The following is a 27,627-nucleotide window of genomic DNA, read 5'->3' on the forward strand; positions in this document are numbered from 1 at the left end:
GTTTTCCATCTCTCCTGCACAGGTAGGACAGTGGCGCTCAAAGAACAGGACTGAAGACCCCTGACTTAGGGCTATCATATTCGTGTTCGGCAATGATGAAATGAGCCACGCAAGTCAGTCTGGTTAATAATCTAAGTCACGTTCGTGGCCTCAAGCAAATGTCTGTTCATTCTGATAAGCGTGTTACGGTCTGAAGGAAGGGGGGAAAAATAAAGTGCTCAGGTCATCATAGTAGCTAAACATTTATTGAGGCTTTTTAAACCCTTTAGGGCCACCAAACTCATGCTGGGCAATGCAGAAATGAGCCAAAGTCGTTGTGTTGAACAAGCTGCTTCATGTTCGCGGCATGGCACAGTGTCTGCTTAAGTAGTAATTTAGGGTTTCGCCATGCGGTTGGAGTAAAAATCCGGAGTGGTATGTGTCAAAGTGTGGGAAAGAGTGGGCCTTGTCATTTTGGCTGGCCTGGTATTTGCTCAAGTGGTTGCATAGAGAAAACATTGTTCTTTGGTACACTGTTGTACAAGTTTAGGTGCTACTACTCCTATCTTTCCAGGTTGAACTGTTAAAGCAATGAAATATGATAAATCCCTCCTGTTTTTACTTAATTTGACAAAAAAAAAAAAAATCGCAAAAATATTTTGTTTTTAAGTAATACATCTAGCTCTGCCGTCGGCAACCGTAAATACTCAAAGCCATTTGGAACTTCTCCCTCTGCCACAAAACCCTTTTGACATTTAAAGCGAGGATAACACTGTGTTTCATCTGTAACTTGTTGCATTTATGAAATCAGTAAACAGACAATTTATTTTTGCATGCAACAAGACATTTTGAACTCTGAAAAAAGGCACTAAGTTGAAGCTGACTTACAAAGAAAATAGTCATTATGTACTGTACTGGAGGTCTCATGCTATTCAATGAAATGAAAGCCAAACAAGCATCCACCTGCAGTGAACCATAAATTCAAACCGAAGTACATTTTCTGCTTCTGTGTTTTGCCATCATTTTATTGAATCATGGAAATAAACACAATAGCCAATTACACATTTATTTTAGCCAGTTAATCGGATTTTGTCCCTGAACCTCAGCTCACAGTGTGAGTACATCAGGGTTGCAAACGTCATCATCATCTTAAAACACAAAATTGTTTTCAGTTTTGTGTAATACTGCTACACACCTACCTACATACCTACCAGACCGGATTGACTGTTATTTTGTGATACATTGCTACCGACTGCACCTGGCTAACTAGCTGACTGATTGGCAATTTTATCTAATACTGCTAGCTAGTTAGCTACCAAATTATGCTGCATTGCGCAACACTGCAAACTAAATATTTTATATGCAGTATTGCTATGTACTGTATGTACCAGTGTTTCCTAACCTTTATTGAGCCAAAGACACATATTTTAGATGGGGGAAAAAAAAATCTCATGGCAAACCACCAAGCAAAACAATGCACAAAAAAGTGTATATACAGATTAATTATGTATCTTCTGTCATCCTGTGAAAGAACATTTGCTTGTTTTGCCTGTAACAATACATGGTTGGCATAATGATCAAAAACATTTTATTTTTTTAGATTTTGGGGGTTAAAATAATTGTCATTAGATAACTTCCCACGGCACACCTGATGATCGCTCACGGCACATTGGTTGAGAATCACTGCCTTAATGAACGAACCAACTAAAATAACTACCTAAACTATTGGCTAGTACACTTAACACAATACAGTGGACCCCCACATACTCGCAGCAGCAGTTCATTGTCCGTCAACTATTTTCGCTATTCATGTCCCTATCCCCCGCAAATGGCGGGGGTCCACTGTTCTACTCATTAGTTATCTAACAAGTGACTTACTGACATTTAGTGTAATACACTGTACTGCAATCTACATACCTGACTAAGTAACTGGGTTGCTGTGTTGAATAAGACAACCTAACTAGTGTACCATTGCAATGTCAAGCAAACCCAACGACCCTTCATCTTCCCAGAGGGAAGCAAAAGCCGCACAATTCCCACGCCGCGTTTTTGTATTTGTGTTAATCCACGCAAGCACAATTAAATCCGTACACGCAAACACATTTGCATTTGCACAATCCAACCCCATTTTGAACCTGACATATGCGGGCGCGTGCGTTCACTCCGTCACATTTGTGGATGACGTGACAGATGTGGTAGTGGAGCGGTCACCCTGCTGTGCTGTGCTGTGCCTTCGTTTTTGTTTACGCAAGCAGAGTAAAGGGAAGCACGTAATTAGCATGTTGCGCACGAGAGAGGGGTTTGACAGGCCCCCATTATCGGTGGCAAGGTGACATAGTTTACCTCCTTCTCCTCCTCTATGGTGACAGCACAGAAAAGGCGGTGATGCTCGCTACTTTGAAAGGTGGAATCCAATGGCAGTTTTACACACCACTTACCAGGACGTTATGCTAATTTACTGGAGGTTATTCATAACAGTTTTAGCCTAAGGTTTGTCACTTTGTTGTTTTTTTACTAAATTAGCTAGCTAACGGTGGTCTTATTGTTTTGTATGGCTTGCTAACTAACTAACTGTTAGCTAGATAACTTATGTACACGGTACTGTCCATTATTAATCTAATGAACCAGCTAATTAACAGTTTTGCATAATACGATTTGCTAACTATCATGTAAAATGTGCCTTAAATGTGTTTTTCTTTCTTCTTTATTTTATAATTTTATAATTGTCTTTTCTCTTTATATGTATATGCTCAGATAAGGGTTTGATACCATCCATACCTAAATACTGAAGAACACTTCTAGTTAGTTAGTTAATACTGTTAGCTTATCAACCAACTAACTGTTCATTTTTTGTGCAATATAACTCACTCACTCACTCACTCACTCACTCACTCACTCACTCACTCACTCACTCACTCAACTGTTGGCTAGTTAGCTGTTAGCTGTAAATTTAGTTGTTTGCCCATTTCGCCGAGTAGGTTGAGATGAACTTTGGCCACCTTGAGACCATGTCACATTCACGAGGGACGATTAGTGGGCCTGACTAAAATTAACCTGCGCCCTTGCTTAGTCCGTCCCTTTTTTAAAACTAGTCGCCCCCCGTCCTCCATCCCAAAAATGGGCATCCGTCCGGGACGGAGGGACCGACCGTTCCGCCCCCGGGATGGACTGCCCAGCTCGGACGACTAATTAACAATTTGCATACCACGACTATCTCATTGTCTAAATGTTTGCAAAACGACTTGCTAGTTATGTAACAAACTAAATAATCGTAAATTTTTGTGTAACTAAGTTGTTTTTGTGCTATACCGCTAGTTAGCCTCTCAACTAAATCATTCTGTGTACCACCGCTGCCTACCAAGAGTTATAAACTAACAAGACGGCAGCTTGCGGGCTTGTAGGCTCACTCCACGTGGTGAAATAATCCACAATTTTGTGGGATTTGTACTTGCTGGTGGATTAAACAAGATGGGCGGCATCTCTCCCGTGGCGGAGTTTGTAGCCTGGTGAAAACTTGAGCGATGACCCGCAACATCAAACATCCGCGGTGAGCCACCCACGCATGCGCTCACACGTAAACGTGAATTATTAATATCGTCTCCAAATCCAAAGTAAATAGCACTGGGAATATAAACAGGGCTTGTTCAGAGGCTTGGGCTCTTCCATGTAATATGTATTCATGAAGAGGGTAAGGGAGTCTATAGCCACAGTGAGGGCTTTATCAAAGCTCTTTGGAAATTGCTTGTTGTTCTTATTGAGCCTGCAGTATACGTAAGTAGGGTTTTTTTTTTTTTTTACGTTTTTTTGGGGGAGTCAGGAATATTCCGTATTTATGTGAGCCCATGCAGCTTTCACATGTGCAGAATATTGAAAAAACAAAATTGATTGACCTCCTAAATGTTGATAACTTTTATATTACGATTATATTAATAAATTAAACTAGATATAACACAAAATATCACCTTAAAACATTTTCATACAATTTCATCCTCACCTTACAACATTTCTCTTGGGATGAATGATTTAGGAACAAATGAACCGGAAGTGTACATGTGCATGCGCAGGTGGTGAAAGTTCGCTTTGTAATTTCTGTGAACAACCCGGGCTAACCGTACCTCTTCCACAAGATTTAAAGCCTGTCTCTCAGTCAAGATATATCTCTTCAACTTGCTTCTTTGAAACTGTCCTATTCAAACAGGACTTTTGGCGGCATCTTGTTTAAATCCCCCAAACGTAGTGCATTTGGATTTATTTCCAAATTTTGTCATTTGGAATGAAATCATTCTCATGATCACCTACTTAGTAGTTGTCATGGACCAAGAATGAGATCATTCCGAATGAAGCACCTGTTTACATGTGACGCCACCCTGTTAACCATATCGGTCCTGTTACAGCCGTGTGACACGCGGAGATCGATCCATCACGTGATCTATCAAGATGGAGTTCATTCATCTATTCAGCACAGTATTTGCGATTGTTTTTTACACTTTTATTAAAGCGGCATCTTGGTAAAAACAAGTTAGTAGTACTTTAAAACAAGTACTGGTAAGACGCTGGGATTATAAGTTTGAATACATAAAAGAAGGCCGACCCACGGATGACCCACGGCCTTCTTGGTATTCAAACGTCCATAATTCAGTGCCAGAAGCATTTAAAAAGATTCTGACAGTCGAGGAGAAAAATTCAAAGTGTTATCTTCAAAAAGAGACAAAAACTATGCCGATACTCCAAATGAGTCAAGTACGGCATCAAATGTACTTTGGTGCACCTTTCGTTCAGGTAAAACTGCCAGGTGGAATGGCAAAGGGCTACAGTGCGTGTACATTGACGTCATCATGCATTCACGTCAAGACAGAGCATGCGCAGACCAGACCACAGCCTGGCCTTTTTGATTGAATTGTTTACATCTGAGTTTTTCAAACTGTGTGCCGCGGCACACCAGTGTGCTGCGAGATATTGTCAGGTGTGCCATGGGAAATTATCTAATTTGTGTGGCCAGTGTGCAGTCTAGCGCCTGGCAGCGTAATCATGTCTTTACTACATTGTAGTATTCTTCCATACCAGCAGGTAGCAGCAGCAGCAGGTAACTAATTGTCTTTGTTTAGAGACAAGCGAATTAGTGACGAACGCTTATCCAAATTAGGCCCATGTTTCACACTGAGCAAGTATCAATATGCAACATTATAAAATAAGTTTTCCTTTGTGTTTATTTAATTCCTATTCAATACATTATAATATAATGTCATTCTTCAATGTTAAAAAATGCTTATGTAAACAATATAACACTTATATTGTTAAAATAAGCTTTTTTTTTTTCACAATTTCAGATGCTGGTGTGCCGTGGGATTTTTTCGATGAAAGAAACGTGCCTTGACTCAAAAAACTTTGAAAAACACTATAGTTTGCATGATGCTCGTTTGGATTGGCAAAAGGAATATACCACCCCTGTGAATCCGAATGAAATTCCATTCGGATTTGGCCTTTTTATTCCGATTGGGGTGTTTATGTGGCGCATTTTCATTCCGATTGGTCATTCTGATCTTTTCTAATCGGAATACATGGCTTCCTGTAAACGTGGCTAACATGCAACATGACAACCATTATTCACCATTCAGAGGTGATTTTCTACATATAATTGGTCATTTGTCCCATTTTTGAAACTGAATATCTTTAGATGAAGGTAGCAAAGTTGTTGAAGTGTAAAACTAGTCCTTTTCCAAATGTGTTTTTTTTTTTTTTTTTTTTTTTTTACTTGCGTGCCAAGTGCTTGGTGCTCAAGCGCTCCAGTATGTAACAATGGAGGACCGCAACATTCAACAATCTCTTTTGAACAAGGGTGGAGTGAACTGTCCTTATTTATTCATAGCGCACTGCAGGAAGGTTGGATTTCAAGCATATGTCATTTTTTATCCACTTTTGAACAAGTTCAATTTTGGGCACTCACGTCACAGTCCTAGACCATACTTTCCAAGAACCACCCTTCTGCATTAATGAGAAGCGATTTACTTCCCTTCATCCCCACAGACTTTCACCGTGTATCTCCCGTGAGCTAAAGACCAAAGCTCCAAGTGGGCTTCCAATGAATGGAAAGGAGGTTAAATGATCACCCGCTATGTCCCTTAGCAGTTGTCATGGACCGAGACAGCCACCCGATTTTTTCCGCACATTTTAATGAATCGCCCTCAGTGTGCTCCCACTTCCCAAGTCCGCCTATGGTGCCACCTGCAGACAGTCCTTGATAGATGTTGCTGTTATTCCTCCAGCCCCGATGAAAAGTGCACTGCAGCAGGCGATGCACACCTCATTTGCTTTTGGGGCCCCCGCGGGAGTCGCATCTGTATGTTGCCTGCCGCCTCGCCGGACTCGTTAGCATATTCATAATGCCAGCGGATATCGATTGTGAGCGGCGCACCTGTGCCACTTGTCTCCCCGCACATCCGCACCGCGTTTAGCTTTGTGATTGTTGCTGATCTGTAACGGATTTAATTATTCTAATTAGGCATCCTGCAGTTGCCTTGGTCCAGTTGATTCCTAGCATGAAGTGTTATTGTGTAGTGCTACGTGCAAAGGGCAAAATTGAGTCACAGTGGCTACGGATGCAGTAAGACTGCCGTAAAACATTAAAAGTTGTGGGAGTGAAAATAAAAAATACTGTAAATCCTTCAAAAGTCGTGCAGTTAAAATGGGCTCCTATACCTGCCAGAAAAGTTCCACTAGTTAAAAGAAAATTGGAAATCCTAAAAAAAAAATAAAAAAAAATTACACATATTAGAATAATATCACCTTTATTTGCCCATAAGTTGCACCAATTTAAATAATACTGTAAATCAACCATAAGTGGAGCTGGTTGAAATAAGATGACCATATATGGGCTAAAATAAGGCAGCTGGAAAATACCCCCAAAATTTGCAGGTTAAAATAAAACCACCATAATTTCGGCAGGTCACAAAAACACCGCTGAGATCAGATAGTTGCTCATCTTAAAACAAGATGACCCTAAATCCCCTAAAAGTTGCACAGGTAAAATAAGTCTAATGTAAAGCAAAAGTAAATTGTACAGATTAAAGTCACTAGAACGCCCAGGGGTTTTTACAACTTTTTTTGCAAAAACTATTGAATGACAAATCCGGGTGATATTTGACAAACAACTCCGCTGGCTACAAGTAGATGACTTTAATTTGTAAATCGGCCATTCGCTGCCGAAATAGCAGGTGATATGGCGGGGTGACATCGTCAAATGTAAAGCATAAGTAGTCAAATGACCGCCATTCGGGGCGATCTAGTGTTAAATACCATACAAGAAGATCAGATTAAAGTAAGACTATTTCAAACTCTGAAAATTACCAAGGTGAAGATAAGAATGTTGCAAAATTAGACTACTGTAAAGCTTCAAAATGTGCATGGTTTAAATATAAATTGGTTAAACTAAGACTACCATAAATCCCCCAAAAGTGATCATTATAATAAAGCTACAGTAAATCCCCCAAAGTTGCATGCATTAAAACTGACGTGAAACCCTGAAAAGTTGCACACGTAAAACTACCATAAATCTCCCCAAAGTCTCCCAAACATTCCACTCACACTTTCTTAAATTCCTCAAAAGTTGCGCTCGTTAAAATAAGAAAATCATCCGAAGTTCCACACGGTAAAATAGCACAACAGTTAATCCCCAAAATTGACAGGTTAAAATAAGACTACGTAAATTCCTCAAAAGTGGCACTTAAAATAAAACGGACTGATTGCCTGACACTGAAGCAAGCTTCGATAGCTAACGTTTAGCACGCCTGTAAAGGGCTTCCTTTCATTTTGTGTCTGCAGTATTTTAAGACCACAGAAACATGTCATTACAGATAGCGTAGTAGCAGCGCGTAGGTCCTCCCAAAAATGCCACAAATGATAGATGTAGCCATTCATTGTAGATTATGCAAACGCGCTGCAATCTTGGTGAGTGTCAGCGCAAGGCTTTCTAGTTATCCATTGTCCTTCGGGGGCTCCCGTTGCGATGATGGCCGCGGTACCGACGACTCATCCGTCATGGCCGCTGTATCTCATTCATCACGTTCACAGTCGGGCACACAAACCGACAGAGGAAACATCTGCACTGGATGGAAAATGGCAAAAAATCCTCTTACAGGACGGCCTCGGACACAATCGGCCTCGGCATGGCTCATCAGCTCCACTAATGGACCGTGGAGACTCAAATTCTTACCAAAGTACAGTACGGGCGGGCCAAGCAACTTTGGATGACAATCATTTTATACGATATGCGTATACATACACTTCCAAAAGTACCGGAACAGTGAGGACAATTGCTTTGTTTTTACTGTGGGGTAAAAATATTTTGGTTTGACATCATAAGATAAGTGTGACACAAGGGATAAATAGTTCAGCTTTCATTTCCAAGGATTTATTGTACATCAGGGACAGATGAACAGCTTTCGTTTGAAAGTCCCCATTTTTCCCGCGTGTAAAACTATTGGAACGTGTGTAGCACGGAACGGAGTTAGACATGTTTGAAAATATTCAAAGAATGACATTTTGTACAATTAGCTTGTTTATGATTGTCTACAACAAAAATGTGTAACTATCGCAGCAATTTTTAACGACTGCTTTGTTTGATCGTATCGAAGAATTCTGCTTTTACAGATATTGTTTTTTTGCATCGAATCGGAACCCATATATCTAGATACGTATCGAATCGGCTCCATACTAGAGATTCCCATCCCTAACAGGCACTCAGCTACACAGACAGGCCAATTATCTATCCAAATAAACTTTTTTTTTTTTCCTGTCGACTCTGGGCTTTGCTGTTCCAGGGGATGCGGCGTGTGCTGCCGTTGTCACCTTCGCGCCAGTGCTGATGAAACTTTGATAAGCTCCAATGGCATGTCGAGCCGCGGCAGCCGAGAGCCCTTCAAGCTGGAGGGCTGAGACGCTGCCAGATGTCAGGCCCATGGGAGGGATTGTCACTTAAAACTCAAATGATTTTTGGGGGGCTTTTTCCTCACCCTATCATTTTTTTCCAAACCAATTCATCTTTATTTTCAGGGGGGAAATTTAGATACGTTTGGAATTCCTTGAAAGTGTTTGGACATTTATAGTTTGTGGCATCGTTACAATTTAACCTATAGGTGATTCTAAACCTTTTGGAGGGGCTGTCACTTCATTGAATTTTTTTTCATAGGGATGTTCGATGCTATTTTTTTCAGACCGATACCATTTTGGCTTCTCACTGATACTGATACCATATAAGCATCACCACTAGTATGTTTGATACATTCAAATTATATGTCATTGGTTTGATAGAAATTTTAAGAAAGACTTTATGCTGATTTCTGTCAAGAGGCATAAAAGTCACTCTGCAATACAAAGTTTAAGTTACAAGTAAAATGACTCACTCTGATTGAGGATTCATAAATGAACAAAAGCGCAAAATAAAACTGACAACTCCCTGAGTTTTAGTCATTGTTCAAAATTAACTGAAGTCCAACATAATACAGGTTCAACTGTTAACAGTTAAGCATGACACTATCAAGCTGAAAAATGTATCAAACGCCTTTGTGAATACTTGATACATCGAAACAAGGTCGGTATTGGCCCGGTACTCCTAATTTTTGGTCAGCGCTAATGCTAAGTTCACACCAAACGCGGATGAAGCATTCCGCTTCGCTTCATTCGCTCACGTTTGACCGCAGGAAATTTGAAATCTAAATGCCGCAGCCGCTCATTCGTGCACAGCGGAGAGGGGAGGGGCTTCGCTTGCTAGTAGAGACGACAGCATTTTTCAACATCAACAACAATCAAGTTGCCGACACACTATGCTAATGCTAACAATATTGCTGTCTTGGTACAGGACGCTGTGTGGCTGTGTGTGAGACGTAGTATGCCCGATGCCGATTGGCTGTCGCGAGGCGAAATTGCAAAAAAGTTCATTTGATTTATACGCGACGAATGGGCGGATTTTCAGTGCTTCGCTCCGCGTCCCACCGCTCCAACGGCGTTTAAATAACCAAAACCAAGAATGTGTTCGATGTTTATTCCCTGTAAGGAAGAAGTAATATTGCATTGAGCAGACAGGGAATGCAGTAAAAAAAAAAAAAAAAAAAAAAAATCGGTACAAAAGGTTTTTGGTTGACTGATAATCAAAAAAATAGCTTCCAGCATTCTAATTTGACATTTCATACTGAGCCACCCAATAAAAAAAATCACCCGTAACCCATTTTTGGCCCTGAGTGACATTGCAAAACCTCAGTCGACAGTGATTATTCCCTTGCATAATTAAAAAATATCGTTTTTAAGTTTTTTTGGTTTTTTTTGCTTCTCTATTAACAAAATACTTTCTTTTCCTTTCAGGTGTTGCTCGCTTTCCCAAGATGCCTCACGTGGAGTTCAGCCTCGGTAAGGACCTTTTGAGTTTTTTTTTTTTTTTTTTTTACTTTTGTATTCAAAGTTTCTTAAATGAAATGTTTTCACTTTGATCAAGTCCCTACCATGTGGTATGAGTGGCATTATCATTCTTCACATCTTTTTTTATGTATGTTGTTCAAATTTGATAGCAATTGGACAAAATCTTGAGGAGTTCATCTTGCCCTAGAAATGGCCAAAATGGTTACCTCAAACCAAATTGGCACTCTTTAGCTATTGGTGAAGTCTTTTTGTCTATTCTTTATATGCCTTTCCTTGTCATTTTGCTTCTTGAAAGTGTCTCTGACCTTGTGAAGCTGATGCTTTACAGTTTTGTATTTTACTGCAAATCAATAATTCTTAACCATTCTCTGCTCCCATGCAATGACGAAAACTCAAATACATTCCAATTTAGTATTGCTCACATGCAGTTCAAATTTTGCAGCAATCAGAAAAAAGTCTCATAAAGTTCATCTTTGATGGAACCCCACAAATGGTCAGATTAGGCCCAATTTGGTTGCTTAAAGGCAAAATGGCTTATTAGTGCCTGTGTCTTTTTGGGTTTGTGTTCATGACTTTTTTTGTGGGGCTACCCATAATTGACCAAATTTCTAGCGGCTGAATGAAAATGTCTTCTGGGGATGAATTTTCTAAAAAACTCTGAGGAGATTTAACAAGCCACTTTTTTTTTTAAATCAGATGAACACACCTGCGTCATGTGTTGAGTGTCCATCAAATGCTGATTCATGGCCAAAGAATAAAGAAACAACGCAATTTCTAAAATGGTCACACAATCCGACGATATTTTTTCTTGACTCGATCATCGAAGCACCAGGCCTTTGGGGGAGCCAACGAAGTGTCACAAACACAAACAAGGCTTTGAGAGCACTGTTGACACAATGACGAGAGGACGTCTGCGAACTTTGCTTTGTGTTTGGAGATGGTCTCATTCATTTTTTATTCCACCCAAGCTATCGGGCGTTCTATTTCGAGACAGTCCACAACAAAAATCTGAGAATGTTTGCTTACTTCATACTAACAGGATACTGCTGTTTATATTCCTCATACGTCTGGTCATCCATTGTTTAATTATTTTTAAGGTTAAAGACTACTAAATTCTCATTTTGACACTCAAATGAAAAAAAAACAAAAAACATATGACTGTAAATTCCCTGTCACATATGACCTATAGCATTTTGTCGTATTTCTAGGACATTATAGAAGGTGTCACAGTTTACTGTGTAAGCCATAGCAATTACTTCCACCAAGGATAAATGCCCGAGAGTTATTGTACAAGGTTTTTCATACTGTAAGTCTATGTCAGTTTACAAAAAGACATGTCTTAGAAACTGGAAAGGTAAATCCACGTTCACTTGAAAGGTTAAACCTTCAAGTTTTCTGCTGCAGTGGTCTTGTCAGGCCATTGTTAGTTACTTCAGAATCAATGTTTTACTTGAGATGTTCAATACCACGTAGTGCTCAACACTTGAGTACTTACCGATGCCAAGTACCAATGGCCCACCTACACATGGTCAACATTAACATTTGACATTTTTTGTAAAAAGAAAAAGAAAAACAAGTATAAAGTATATTTTTGTATTGTATATTTAAGAGGAAAGACAAGTGTTGTATTTTCTAGAATTTAGATATTTAGAGGGAAAAAGTAATATATTTTGTGTCTGTTTTTTGACCAAGAAAACATTCTACATTTTTGAGGATTTGTAATATATCTTTGAGAAAATTACTTAAAAAAAAGTATAAAAGTAAATATTTTATGCAGGAAAATGTGGTCTTTTTTGTTGTTGTTTTCTTTTAAGTTGTGTATTTTCACAAGAGTAAGTCATATGTATTGCAATTTGTCAAAATATGTTTGCAAAAAGGATCATTTTGAAAAGAGTGTATTATGCAAAAAATATTGAAAGTTGTTTAGAAAAAAAACATGGCAAATTAAGTCTTAACCCTCTTATTTAAAGCTAAAAGTACTTGCAGCTGATTTGTAATCACTAGTAACAAAAAAAAAAAAAAAAAAAGAAACACCAAAATATTGCTGGTATTCAAATCCTTTAAATAAAAATGCAAACACAAGTAGTGTGATTTTGAGGGGAATTCGCTTTCCGTGGTTCCACTGCGTTACGTTCTAGGTCAAGGTTTCACACCTTGCAGAGTAGATAGCCTAAAGACAAGAGTGACTTTGCCAAGGAAAGTTTTTAATGCATTCGTTATTGCCTCATATTGGTTGTGATGGCATCAGCCGGTTGTCCTTCAGTTCACCAGCAGTGCCATTTGATTTGATTTGATTGTACCTTGAAATGAAAGACCAACAGGAATGAGGGACAGCCTAATAAACATATTTCTTCACTGCCAGGGCACTTTGTTGGCTTCTGCTGTCGTCAGCCTTTGATGCAAACCAATTGTATTATTATTCTCCAGACTGTGTTTTGAACAAACAAATATTGGGCCCACACTCGAAAGAAAAGAAAACCATATTAGTCCGTATGATAAGGCTTATTTTGTGCCTTTTTTTCTCACAGAAACATTGTTTTTTGTTGTGTTTTTAGGGGTAAAAATATCTTTCAGAGATACTGTAATTTTTTTAGGAAAAATATTTTAGTGATTAAAGTTGTATGTTCCTGAGAAAAAATACTGTAGTAGATTTTTGAGGTTAAAATGCGTATTTTCACAAAAGTCCTCTTTTCCACAAAAATGAATATTTCCAGTTCTTATTATTAATTAGTTTTAACCAATGTCTTAATTTAGTGGAAAATAATATACTACAAAAAAAAAAACATTTAAGCAAACTTGTCTTGATTTAGTGGGATACAATATGTTACGGGAAAAAACATTTTTGAAACAATCATTTTTAAGAACAAAAACATATTGATGATGTAATTTGATTGATTATTGATTCATTGATTGAGAAAAAAAGTCATTTTCATATTTTTGCAAAGAATAAAACATGAATTTCACCTCTTCCTAATCTGAGTGTAGAACTTTACGAATGTGTTTTGCCTTTTGTTTACTTTTTTAAACCAGTGATGGCAAAAGAGAAAAAAGGTGATAACCACAAAGCAAAAATCCTTTTAAGGGTTTTCTATCTACCATGATTTTGTCACCATGTTCCTGTATGATGATGTCATCCTGAAAGAGCGATTTTTAGTTAAGTTTATTTGGTCATGGATTATTCCACAAAATCAGTCGTCAATACCAAAAGGTCTTACTCTACATGTCACTCGAAGACCAAAAGGCGTAGACTGAAGCTGAAGGCTTTTAATTCAATTACAGACATACAGACTTTCGCCACAGGAAAAAAAGTTGGGTTTTAAAATCATGGACAAATACAGAAATGGTACAACAACAAACATCAACACCTCATATAACAAGACATACATAACATACATAAGTAACACTACTGTTTGTCTCTTCCCATGTGTAGCATGCAAAGACCTGGTGACTTCAGGCCGAGACGGGACACCCAATGCGGTGGTCCACGTGGCTGTGGTGGACCCTCATAAAGATCAGCTGCTCTCCCACGCCTGCACGGAGATAGTTGAGGTAAGGAAACATATTGTTGCTGCTCTTATTGAAGAATTAAAGAATTGTGCCAGCAATGCTACACGACGTGCGGAAGTTGAAGTGACCAGTAGCAACTAGGACAGGACAGGTTAAGACAGGAACATTGGGTCAGACAGTGCTACACCCCATCAGGAAGTTGACGCAATTAGTACTAAATAAATAAGGATGGGACAGGACAAGACAGGAGAATTGAGGCAGTGTGTAGTACGAGTGGCTACGTGATTATTATCTAACAAACATAAGCAATAAATAGCCACGTAGCAATAAATACATTGGATCATAATAAACAATATCAGAATTACTATACACATGTTTTGGTCTTTTAAGTTATCCTTATGCTCACTAGAATAAGTGTCCATTTCCAAACTGCAGCCTTTACGATTTAAAAATTGCCTTGTACTCCATTGGGATGTCGATTTGAATTCGATTAATTGTCCAGCCCTCCTTTGCACTGCTTCTTTTCATCCTGGTGAGCTCGACAGTGTGTCTACACTGGGTAGCAGCTGCCCCGCTCCAGAAACACCCCCCCTTTTACACACACACGCACATACACACTCCCCCAAAAAAATCGACTCGGACTGGAATTATGTTCCCGCTAATCCACTAAAACAACCATCTCATTCAAAGCTGCGTTACGGCTGTTCCCCCCCACCGCCCCGCTCCTGTCAAGGAATCGTGTGTGTGTGTGTGCTGGAAAGACAGGATGTGGTAGGATACGGAGTGCTCACTCTGTAGACACTCTTCTCAGTGCCATTCGGACTTCATGGCTGTGAGTGTGGATGACTTGCAGACAGTATGGACTGTTTTGGATTCCCAGGCAGGGTAGGTCCACTCATCCTTTCAATCAAATGCAAGGACACGCAGTGTTTTCTTAGCTAGTAAATTCTAAGGCACCCATGTCAAAGTCAAGGCCCGCGGGCCGGATGTGGCCCGCGAGAAGGTTTTCTACGGCCCCTGGGATGATATTGCTTTATTGTTAGATCCGGCCCGCGGACCGCAGCAAGCCGGTGTGGGTAGCAGATGTGATCGGGTCCTTCGCCGCCTGCCGACGACGTCACGCTTTAAAATATATTGTAGCGTCTTCCAAGAACACAGGCGTAGTTTAATTGTCACATTTTTATTAGTCCAACCGGCTACTTTGGGCCGCAGCCGACACCAATACAGTACGACGACCGTTCAGTCAAAAAAGTGCAACGACTCTCCTCCTCCGCTCCTCTCCCATCCAGCGAGCCGCGCGATGCATTCACTAACCTCGGAAACAACACTACTTGGCAAGACACAATTTCGACCACAACGCAGATAACCCAATTCGTTACACTATTTCTGTAACATATTTCTTTGCATCTATGTTTGCCACCCCCTGGCTGTTGTTATAACGAACATATTACTGCGTTCTCTGACAGGAGCACCCACATCCATACCTTGCCACTCTAAAATAGGGTCAGCTGGAGACATCATACCAATCATATGATCCTCTCCGTTTTACTTCACATTATGTACAGTTCATACAATCTTGCAGCCCGAGTCAACCACAAAATTGTTTCCAGTTTGGCAGGAGAAACGCAAACGTTCCACTGATCTTGTTTCACAAGACGGGCGGCGGCTTCTGTTTAGAATTGTTTACAACTGTTTTAACCAAGATAGCTTTGAGCTGCCAACACAACCACCGTCAGTCACCAGACTACGGAGCGCGCCAGGAGACATCACGAGAATATATAAGATTGCATTATAACGCGAAACTATTGCATTTTATTGCGAAATTTAAGCATTGTAACGCAATAGGTTTTCAGTTTTTATTGCGTTATTTCGCAATAGAAATAATTCTTGCAAAATATCACAATGTTATTTTAGGAGGAGAATGAAACCTTATCTTATCGTCAAAAAAGCCACCAAAATACAATTTTTACAGCAATTATTTATTTATTTTGGGTGACACCACAGTGCACCACAATTTGGAATACGATTTACCAAAACATTACGTAGTGTATAAAACTGTGTTCTTGTGAAGTTACGCTGAGATCTCATGACTAGTGAAGGCTTGCATGGATTTTTTTTTTTTTTTTTTTGTGAAAAGTTTTGTTGCGCTACTCTTTGTACTGTATTGTTTTGTATCTAATAGAGTTTTGATCAAGGTCATTATGGTTAACGAAAATGACTGTATCTAAACTAGAAAAATGTTTTTGTTAATGAAATCAAATAATGAAAATGCTATTTAAAAAATGAAAACTAGTTTCATCTTGTACTCGATAAACATATATATTTAAAAAAACTAAAACTAATTAAAACTAAAAAGAGTTTTTGAAAACATAAAAACTAAAAATCTTACTTTAAAAACTAATTACAACTAGCTTCATTTAAAAAACTAAAGTCAAAACAAAAACTAACTCCTATAAAAAAAAAATCCCACACTGATATAACTGGTTGTGATACAATTGTCAAATATATTCATAAGCATATACTTGTCTCATGAACCTGTAGGCATGATTTTGGACTGATGTCGATTTGATGTTCCTGTTGACAATTTTTCCAAAATCATACAATAATCTAGGACGGAGCACTGCCGCGAAACCATGAAAATATTTATTACCTATACGTTAATATCTGAAACTGCAAAAAATACCACGAACTATGATGCCAAAACACTAATCAGGCTCTTCTTACCACCTTGCCATTAAAAATAACGTCTTAAAGATCATTTTATTTAAATTAAAATGTCCTGCCAGTGAATTCTCCAAAACTTCCACTAACAACCAAGCCTGACATGCAAAACTAGTCTCTGAGTCGCGATGTATCACTCCAACCTGCTTCCTTGACATCAATTCCTTGGCACAGCCCCCCGAAATCCGCCTAGCAACAAGTGACTGCACTAATTATTTTCCACATAAACTCCTTATAACGGCATTGAACTTATGAGGCACCAGATTTTTTGGAGCATGTGTGGCAATGAGAAGAAAGCCTATGTTTGAAGGCGAGGCCAAGTGTGCGCGTGCGTGTGCGCGTGCCATTCCCAGCATGCCTCCTCCCGGCAGCTGCTTTCGGTTGTGCCACACACGATTGGCTTTGTGCGATCAATGCATCATGTGACCTGCTCACTGCATGATGTGAGGGTTTCATTTAGAAGATCAATGATGGAACGTGCCAGGTGCCATTTGCCTCCCTCTCTCTTTTGTCTTCTCCATTTATCACATGGTGGGGTCAGTCAAAAGGGAACGTGACAGGGTTTAATCCCCGTAGTTGAGCGAATGTTCTCTTGTTGCAGCTGTTTTATGGTGGGGACATAAAAGATCAGTTACACTCAGTCCCAAAGGTGAGAGTAAGTCAGATACGCGCAAGTCAGAAGTCTCAAGTCTTATCCTTCAACTTTCAAGCAAGAGCGAAGTTAAAATCGTGCAAGTTCGGTGACTAAATTCCGAGTCGGGCAATTTTGGGGGTTAGGCAAGTCTCAAACGTGAATATAAAATGTCTACACACCCCTGATTAAATGTGAGGTTTTTGTGAGCTTGTGAAACGAAACCAAGTTAAATCCTTTTTAACTTGTTTCCACCATTGTGACCGATGTATAACCTGCAAAACCGAAATGAAAAAAAAAATGAAAATATGAAACACAAACTCTTGTAAAATGCAGTAAACATCTTGTAAAACATATCTCAGATATGTTGAGTCACTTGGATCTCAAGGCACCTTTGCATTGTGAAATATCTGAAGTGGATGTTAAATGCGAGTCAGCACACAACTGACACCATTTCAGTGCCTCTGATTAACCCCAGATAAAGTTCAGGTGCTCTAGTAGGCTTTCCCTGACATAATTTGCTAATTTTCTAACAGAAGCCGGAAGGTTTTGTAGTAACATTGACCGATATGGTGGCAGGTGTGTGCTGACTCGCATTTAACATCCACTTCAGATATTTCCCAATACATCCAAATCACTCAACATATTTGAGATATGTTTTATGAGATTGTTTGCTTTTGTTTCCCCTTGCGAGCGCAGGCTTGAAATACAAGGTGGCAAGTGAACTCAAATCACTTTCCGAGAAGTAGCGGTTTGGCATTTAGTGAGCAGTTCTTCCAAAAAGAGGCTCCAAGCTGTTTCATGCAGCCGAAGTTTTAGTTTACTGCCAAACTAAACATAAAACAAGGAGATTTATACCTTGTGTATTTAAAACAGCCAGCTGTTTAATGCTAACACTAATTCACTTCTATGTAACTAGTTAAGCAATGGACTTAACACAAATTGTTCAGCAACAACATGTAAACAGAAAATATAATGAGTAATCACTGACTTCCTTGAACTCAGTGGTATTCCTAACGCTTGTTCCGAGGAAGCGGTCCCGTCCCACACAAATGAACCGTTGCTCATTTATGTCTTTTGTTACCATGACAACTAGGGGTGGAGCTTGGTGGTGCTCACTTGTTGAGCCGAGTCTCACTCAGACAGCGTCGACTGCATTTTCACTCGTTGAGTTAGCACTTCGACACCAACCACATTTGTCAATTAGTGAATGAGGATCTGTGTATGTTGCGTATGCAGCAAACACCAAATCAATTTCTTGTTTGATGGTTATAAATTATTTTTCCAGAACATTCTGCTTGAACTCCACATTTTTGGGACGTTCCACTTCGAAGGTTCCACAGCATAAAATCAGGACTTTTCATCCATGCCGAGCATGTCTCCATGCCACTGTTTCTCCTAAGCACTTTGTAATTAAAATTTTGTAATAATAACAACAAAAAAAAAAAAAAAGTCAAAGCACTCATGAGCCCCAAATTGTAGCATTTCTATTTGATCCACTTCTGCTAACCCATGTTAGCTTTCTGCACATTTGCATCAATTTCTTGTATATAATACGCATGCGCCCCTTTTCTGGCTGCATTGCATAACTGAGAATGCATTAGCATTGCGAAGAGCTGCCAGCAAGCCCGCTAATATGTCTGCGGGAAAATCACATTTGCACACCACAGGAAGGGGGAGAAAATTTGACATCGGGCCAGGAGATAAAACGGCCTTTCATGCCTTGCCCTCTCTCTTGTATGTATGTGTGTGTGTGTGTGTGTGTGTGTGTGCGTGTGTGTTTGTGTGCCACCATTTTAGCCCCTCCCTTGGCCACTCATAATTATTGAACACACGCACACACTCTCTAAATGGCCCAAATTGGCCATTCCGCAGAGGTTTGCGACCTTAAATGGCCAAAAAACACGAGAGTGTGTGCGCCGGTGTGTTTACCGCTTGTACAAGAGGCCGGTGTGTGTGTTTGTGTTTGTGTGCGCGTGTGTCGGACTTAGCACTTGAGCTCATCTCGGCCCATCAGCAGCACTAAGAAGAGTCGCGCCCGGCCGAGGCTGCCAAGCATGCTGGTAAGCTTGAATGAGACCTATTCAGGGTGCCAGATTCTGAGTGTGCCTGCGTGTATGTCTGAGTGAGTGTGAGGGTCTGGGCTCGAGTGTGTGCGTGTGCGTGCACGCGCATGTGTGACTGTGACTAGCATGAGTGCTCGTGTGTGTGAGGTTGCCTGACAGTGAGTGCGTGTACGCAAGAGAGTCCATAAGATGTGTGCGTGTCCACTGTACATTTCAATGGGGGCAACGTGTCATTAATAACACGCAATGAACATGCTAAGGCAATTTCCACAAAACTCCGCGTAGCCTCGTGGCTCACGGACGAATCAATTAAAACTTGTCCGAAAGTGTTTGAGCGTCACCTCTCGCGCCATCCGTGAGGGATTGAAGAAATAAATGGAAATGTCGACATAAATGTCAACGCGTGCCTCAGCTGCTTCCCGCTGCCCCCCCACCCCACCCCGTTGTTGATATACGACGGCAAACACTTGACCGGCTTCCAAATGCGAGACTGTTTCGCCAATTGCTCACTGCAAGGTCAAGTATGAACACACACTTCACATTATGTACTGACGGTACAAAATCTCACCTGTGTTAGCCAACTTTTTCATTTTTACATTCAAGGGTGTGTCCAGACTTTCTCTTGGATTTGTCCGCCAGTCTGTCTAAATGTGAGTCATTAGTAAAGAAACATCCCCAGAGGTCTGCTGGCTGGAGACGCCCGGCGGAGGAGGAAGAGGACGCCTCTAGTGTAAACACTAAAGTGCTTTGAATTAGTCTAATAGATCCAAAATGGTTAAACGGCCAAAAAATAACTTCCTGCTGTAACTCATGTCCACACTGGTACAGGAGCAATATTGTTGCTTTTAAACTCCAGTTTTAGTTGACTTCATTTAGAGGACGGTTGTAAAATCTTTGACGGGGGGATTTTTTTCTCGTTTTTCTGCTTACAGTATTTCTGTTGCACAAAAAGGACATTACCATTTACACAGTAATTGGATGTCGACGGCGTGAGCATGCGTTTGACTTTTTTGATTCTGTGGAATATGTTGCAAGGTGGCGGTTGAGGGGGTTTTGCCTCAAATCCAACAGCAGAGAACACAGGTGATAAATTAAAACATCATCATCATCATCATCAAAAACTGGAATACCGGTAATATGTTATATACAGTATGCCCTCACTATTCTAAACATGGCACTCTAATAAATATTTTGTTTGTGGAATATGAGTTAAGCAGCAAAATCCACCCGTTTTTAGCCTTCTCAGGAGGCGGCCATTTTGTCACTTCTGTCGACTGAAAATGACATCACAGTTGCTCAGGGCTCAGGTAATGACCAATCACAGCTCACCTGTTTTCGAAAGCTGAGTCACGATTGGTCGTTACCTGAGCCCTGAGCAGTTATCATATCATTTTCAATCGACAGAAGTGACATTGGCTGCCCCCTGAGATTGCTGCAAACGGGTGGATTTCTCATATTACACAAACGCAATATCGATCAGAATGCCGCATTTAGACTAGTGGGCTTGCATAGAACATACAGTATTCTTGAAAAGAATGCTTTGGTTGACTTCCATTTTAAAGAAAATAACATTTGAAACATAGCACCAGTTTAGCATATTAGCATGTTCAGTTTATGTTTACGCTAAGCCACGGTTGCGCAACTGTCATGGCCCACGTGTCATGTTTGGTTTGTTTTGGTTTTGGGCTTTCTTTAGTTTCATGTTTTGCTCAGTGTTCTGTGTCTGTCTCATCGTGATTATTGTGTCCACCTGTGTGCCTTCCGCTCCCTAGTGTTGGCCAATCAGCTCCCTCCTACCTTGCGTCTCTTGTCCAGGTGTTTCTCGTTGTCTCGTCAGTGTGCTTGTATTTAAGTTGCGAGTTTTTGTTCAGTCCTGGTCGGGTCATTGTCGTGTTGTGCTATAGTTGTCCTAGTTGTTGCTTTAGTCCTTGCTGTGCTGTCAAATTGAATTTAGTTTCTTTGTCATGCCAAGATGAACCTCGTCACCAAGCCAAGATTCATCACCAAGCCACAGTATTCTGTCAATGGTATTTCATTTCAATTCATTAAAATCTCTAGAACTGTCCTCCTGTTTGGCCCCCCTGCGTTTGGGTCCTCCTCCACGCCAAACCGTGACGCCACACCCGCAATCTGAGTGGCCCTTTGATAATTATTTGTGGGTCATTTCTAGTCGATCTGTTCATTTCCTTTATTGAAATTGTCAAATTGGCCACAAATGGCTAAACAAGTGCTAGGTGCTCATGTTAAATACTTTTTTTTTTCTTTTTCTCAAACAACTTGCTAAGTAAAGCCTCTCCTTTCGCAAGATCACCCAGAAGCAGTGATCCATGCCTTTGTTACAGCCTGGCGGGATTACTGCACTGCACTTCATTTTGGAGTCAGTCAGTTCTCCCTCAAGTGTTTTCAGTTGGTCCAAAATGCTGCTGCTCACCTCCTATGTGGCGCTTGTACTGTCGGAGAGGGCGCACGTAATTCCCATTCTGGCTTTCCTTCACTGACTCTCTGTTCACTTTGGAATTCATTTTAAGATTCTTTGATTTGTTTTTAAATCTTTAGTCTCGCGCCACTATGGTTGTTTTTAAAGAGCTCTATAAAAGAAAAAAAATAGTTGAGTTGGGGTAAAAAAAAAGGACCTTCATTTTCTGTTGCAATTTATGTCCGCGCTGGTACAAGAGCTGTATTGTCACTGTTGTTTTTAAACTCCAGTTTTAGACTATTCTGTTTGGACGAGTGTTCTTCCGAAATTAGTAAGCCGCACACACACCTATTAATAGCTAACAGCTAGCAAAGAGGTGATGTCCAGCCTTTCAGCCCTGTGGTGCACTGAAAGACCAAACGCCAGGAGCTGTGGATGGTTTGGCTCCGACGTGCCAATGTACCTGTCAACATTTTTTGTTCTTGGCTTCAATGCCAGTGCTCCGAGGATGCCCCACCGGGGACGTCTCTATCTCCTCCTGTTGAAGAATGACTGATCCCAGCTGTTGGCTCACTCCCGCTGCCAAAAGACTCCTATTGTGTGGCTCCCGTTTGGCTTCCTGCCTCTTCATTAGCATGTTGTGCTCTAGGGGCGCACGCAACTTGCACATACGCAGTCCTCACCCACGTCGCATGTTTCTGTCCCGACAGGCAAACAAGGACCCATGCTTTTTGACCGGGGTGACCTTCCCCTCGGACTGTCCCGCCACCTCAGAGACGCTTGTCAAGCTGACAGTGTATGATGTAAAGGACAAGCGCCAGGAAGCTGTAAGTAAACTGTTATGTATGTTGCTGGCCGGCAGCCTAACTTTGCGGTGCATGCCATAGAATGAGAGAGTTAATTCCTCTACAAAATACAATAGTATGGAATAATAACAGCATGACCCAAACCATAATTATTAATGAATACATGAAATGCCCTGTCGTCATCTCTTTGTGGTAGAATTAATGTTAGTGGAGGTATGTAATAGGGTCCAAAACACATTTCGCTCAACTGAAGCATTGTGGTGGCTGTCATGCTTTGGGGCTGTTTTTCTTCAGTAGAACTGTGACTTGAGTCAAGGTGGAGGGATTTATGAACGGTTCCAAATACCAGTCAGTGTTGGGACAAAACATTTATGCTTCAGCTAGAAAGCAAAACATGTCAAGAAAGGCTAACTGGAACATCTATAATTTATTTGGGGTTAGTCAGAGGGACTTTAAGCGGTGGCAGGTACTCGATGCGATTGGTTCGTTCTGAACACTGCCGCACCCCCCAATTATAAGTGGGTGTGCACACTTGTGCAACTACATCATCTCCATTCGTCTAAGTTTTGAAATATCTCATGGTCTCATTTTATGACAAAAACTTGCCATTTGAATAGGGGTGTGCAAACCTTTTCTATCCACATTATTTTCTCTTCCACTTCTTGGTTTACGATGTATGGTATGAGATGACATGACACTTCCATTTTTTATTCAAAACAATAGCTCTCACAAGGCCTTTTTTTCACATCCAATTTCTTCACGTTAGATTGCATCCAACAGATTTGGAGGTTTAAAAAGGTCGTGTGTTGCGACTTCCATAATTCATACGAGTCACTTTCAGACCCTTTGCTTTAGGTTTTGAAAATGATCCACCCTCCCTCAGAGGACATCATCCGGGGTACATCAGTAGGAATTGTCAAAAAGAAGAAGAAAGGGAATCCTTCAAAGACCGGGACCTCGTGTTCACACGTTTTCAAACAGACGTTATGAGCCGGATGCACGTTGCCGATATAAATGGAGCGTCTCCGTCGATCCCCGGGCGCCGCAATCTTAATTTGCCATAAGTTACAATGAAACATTCATGAGCTTTATGGTGAGTAAGGACTCCATTAGACGACCGTGGAGCGGAATGAATCACATTTAGGCCTCACGGAACACAATTTGTACATTTGTGTTGTTCTAGTAAAAAACAAAAGAATCTCAGCTTCTTGCCATTGTACAAAAGTATTTTGTACAAAAAGCAGATGGAGATATGCTTTCCCTGCCTTCTATGTATCAACATTAAAAATAAATAAATAAATAAAAAAAATCCATATGCCCAACCGAGCCAGTACTAGTGCTGGAGCGTGTCCCATTTTCATTAAGGGATAAGCAAAAGAATGCACCCAACAGAGCGTTAAAATGTGGTCATGTTGTATAACATTGGATGAATTGTGGGAACTCCTCCAAATGCACAGCACATGTCTACGTTTTCTATTTCTGTTACAAGCACACATCCAGCGTAGATGAAAAAGGATGAATACAAAGCATTTTAGAGTGGTGGAATAAAGGGAGTTATTTTGCTATGGATGCAGGACTGAAATGTTACCTTTTGATTTTTATTTTATAGGATGATTATAACGCGCCAAGGTGACGCATTATCAAACGCAATTTACAACTGGGTGAGACCTGCTCAAAATCTGCAATGTCAAAGTCCACGGCTGTGTTTGCTCAAGCACAAGCATGTGGCATAAACATTATGTGCTATTATTGCCATCTGATATTTATGAATGCATGTGGTTAAATCTGTCCCGTAGTTTACCTGTCTGATGCAATTAGTGACTGTTTTGTATTTGTGTGTGCCGGTGAAGAAGGAAGCTCTCCTTTTGCTGAAGTTAGCTTCATAACAAGAGCGAGCACAATAGTGTATTCTTAGGTGCCACTGAATATTCATGTGGAACAACACCCATGTGAGCTCCGCACCGTATCCAGCCTCTGTTGTTTCTCCACCTCCTTCCTGAGTGCACGTCTTATCCGCCGCTGCCAGTCCCCACCGGAGGCTCCTCTACATTTAGCGGCAGGCTAAGTGACTCAACACGTTGTGGACGCGGGCGTTTCTTATTTCCTGTGCTCAGATTCCTCGCAGGATAGCGCTGGGAGGTTGAGCAGCAATTCAGACCCCCCCCCCCCCTCCAAAAAAAAAAAAACACAACACTTATGAATACCTGCTACAGTATGTCACAGAAAATAAACAGAACAACTCGAAATATGCCACAACAAGTCATCATTCATTTCTATCTAAGGTTTCTAAATAACTGCCACCTTGCACAATAAAATAAGCAACTGGAAATAATAGACAGCATCTGGAAAGTTGCAGCAATGCAGTCTTGTTTTGCTTGTATTGTATATCACATGCAAACACAGTCTTGTTCAAATCAAGGGAACAGCTCAAAATAATTTCACGGAATGGAGAGTACTGGGATCGGATGTGTGCTTGAAAAGTGACGCACAAATGTATTTCTTTTTACTTCAAAGGTAAGAAGTGATTGTTATTTGTTGTTTTAAATTAGCAGTTGCCTCAAGCTCGCACACTTTTCGGTCCAAACCGAGGGTGAAAGTGAAGGGGGCGGTGAAATTTAGCATGAAAGCAAGGCCAACAATGGATTGAAAAGTATAATGATATGATTAAAAGACATTCCATTCCGCAACGTTCCATTCAGGCTCAATGTCGCCCTATTTTTCTCGGTAGCAATAGCATATGGTAGTTGCAGAATGCTAGCGGAATGCAAACGCCAGTATGCCGAGAGCATTCACGGCCGTATCACACTAAGAAGTGAATGTTTTTTTTCCTCAATCGTCCTTTGTCACGACGATTCCAGCCTCTGCGCTGAGGCTAGCAGTCGCGCTCGTACGAGACTGTGCATGAGAAGAAAATGTGAAATTTCATTTTTTGGCCGCAGGTGGCAGTAGCGATTAGAAACTCAAATCCTGCGGAGTGCAGATTTAAATAACATTTTTCACTACAGCAATGCAGTGTTGTATTATCAAGTGATGTCATTGCATTAACACAACAGGGTGTACGTCTCTCCGATAAAAGCTGATTCAAAATGTATCTTGATACATAGGTGCCATACGACTCATTTTAAAGTGGAGTGATTTCATTGTTTGATTTGATGCACTTACATCTTTTAAATCAAAACCAATTTGCCGATTGAAATCGTTTTTCGTTAGATCCCTGATAAACACACTAGTCTTGCTTAAATGAATGGAACAACTCATAGTAATCTACAAATAAAAGCCCACGGTACTCTTTTGCTCAGGTACCGTCTTAAATTGAGCCCTATTAATCCCTTGTTTTTAATGCTAACTGCCTCCTTGCACAATAGAAATAAACATAACAAGCTAAGGTAAGCGTAGTTCTTTCAAAGACTTCCTCAAAAGTACTGTCGAGATCCCGACACTTTCACACCTGGCTTTCATACGGCTGGATAGATTTATTCTTTCCCATAGCAGTATTAGCCCCGTCATTTTAAAAATAATCCCTATATTTCACGCCGTCGCTCACTGCCGCGCTTTGGAGTACCATTTCTCTCTCGCCGCTGTCACTCTGTCAAGAGCGTCATCCATGCAGAACGCGGCGCTTTCCATCAAGCTTTTGCTCTTAGCAGCTCGGAAGGGGCTGAAGCCCGCTGTTTCCTCTCAGGTGCAGCCTAAGCTTTCAGACTTTTTTTTTTTTTTAACTTTTTTAACAAGCAAAGACTTCAGTGATGAGTCCAGTTTACAGTAATAGAAAAGAAAACTTGAAAATGTTCTCTCGTTGTTGCGTAGCAGCAGAAGGGGCAAAAGTACTATCACTTTGCACTTATAGGGTGAAGGAGAGATACTTTGGTAAAGTAAGATCCGGAAAAGGATAAGGGTAGATCAACATGTGTACTTTAGTCAAAGTAAATGAGTACACTAGGGGTGTAACGGTACGCTAAATCACATTTCGGTTCGGTTCGTTTTTTTGGGAAACTTTGGTTCGGTATATTTTCGGTACAAAAAAATGATTATTATTAATTTTTTTTTTAATGTTTATTTTGAAAAGATGACAAGTAAATGGTAAATGTTTGGGAAAAAAATAAATAAGTGAACCATTCAGGTGATATTCTAAGGAATAACACCAGAATAAAAAATACACTAACAAGAGCTCTTAATTTTGCATATTATTAAGACACTGAAGTCTTTAAATACTCAGCAGCAACAGCCTATGACTGACATCTAAGTATTCAAGTTAAAGCCAAGTTGTCATTACAGTACATGTATACACTTTTTGTGATGGAAAAAAAAATACATACAATAACAGTTACAATTATTGCTAACTATATTTAAAAAAATAATGAAAACATTTTAAAAGTCTTTATGAAATTGTATACACTTTTTCGACATTGAAATCTTAGAATGCTGAACAGCATATTGTAACAAATTGGGTTACCTGTGTTGTGCTTGACGTTTTTGCTCTCTCGTCTAAGAAACATTCAATCGGATGATGCCGTGCATGGTAGACGTGCTATCTGCAACATAGCCGCCGATCTCATGTAGCAATGTCGGCACACAACTTTGGGACCCCTCCACGTACCTTCCCCCATCGGCAATTTTAACAGGAAAGCCAGAATAATGTTCCCAAACAGGAGACCGCAGTGTACGGGGGGGCACCTTCGAGCTCTGGCTCTCTCTTTTGTGCCGCTACCCTCCTACCCCGCATGCAACAGTCAGTAGCGCCCGTGCGGAAACTCGCGCTAATAAGTGGACCGAACCGAACGCAAGTGGACCCAACCGAACATGCCTCACCGAAACGTATCAATACACCCACGTATACCGTTACACCCCTAGAGTACACACTCTGCAATGTACTTCAACAAACATTTTTAAATTAATATGATAAAATTGTTGACCACATTGATTTTTGGGGGAGCGTCTAGCAACAAACCTTACAACATGTAGCATTTTGGCAGATAGTTTTTTAGTGATTTGCTTCCAGCTATTTGTCATTCACTGTTGAAATTTGCTGTAAAACTAAACCAAGATAGTTTTGTATTTTATTTAGCCAAACCACTGCTTTACAGAGGTCAATGC

General features: G+C 40.5%; 1 protein-coding gene across 6 annotated transcripts in view; it reads left to right on the plus strand.

Annotated features, from left to right (window-relative positions):
* The window catches only part of inpp4b (inositol polyphosphate-4-phosphatase type II B), a 191,256-nt gene that overhangs the window by 39,532 nt on the left and 124,097 nt on the right, over positions 1 to 27,627 (plus strand). For 4 of the 6 annotated variants that reach the window (XM_086032471.1, XM_086032469.1, XM_086032472.1 and 1 more), the window contains exons 2-4: positions 10,333 to 10,377; positions 13,817 to 13,935; positions 22,438 to 22,554. In XM_086032471.1, the coding sequence (XP_085888597.1) occupies positions 10,333 to 10,377; positions 13,817 to 13,935; positions 22,438 to 22,554 (281 nt within the window). Of the gene's footprint in view, positions 1 to 10,332; positions 10,378 to 13,816; positions 13,936 to 19,106; positions 19,309 to 21,172; positions 21,339 to 22,437; positions 22,555 to 27,627 lie in introns of those variants that run through there. The other 2 variants (XM_086032473.1, XM_086032474.1) reach the window with 2 other exon arrangements.

The sequence above is a fragment of the Filicampus tigris genome, chromosome 6, assembly GCF_054856515.1.
Source record: "Filicampus tigris isolate MCC_2025a chromosome 6, RoL_Ftig_1.0, whole genome shotgun sequence".
Taxonomy (NCBI): Eukaryota; Metazoa; Chordata; class Actinopteri; order Syngnathiformes; family Syngnathidae; genus Filicampus; species Filicampus tigris.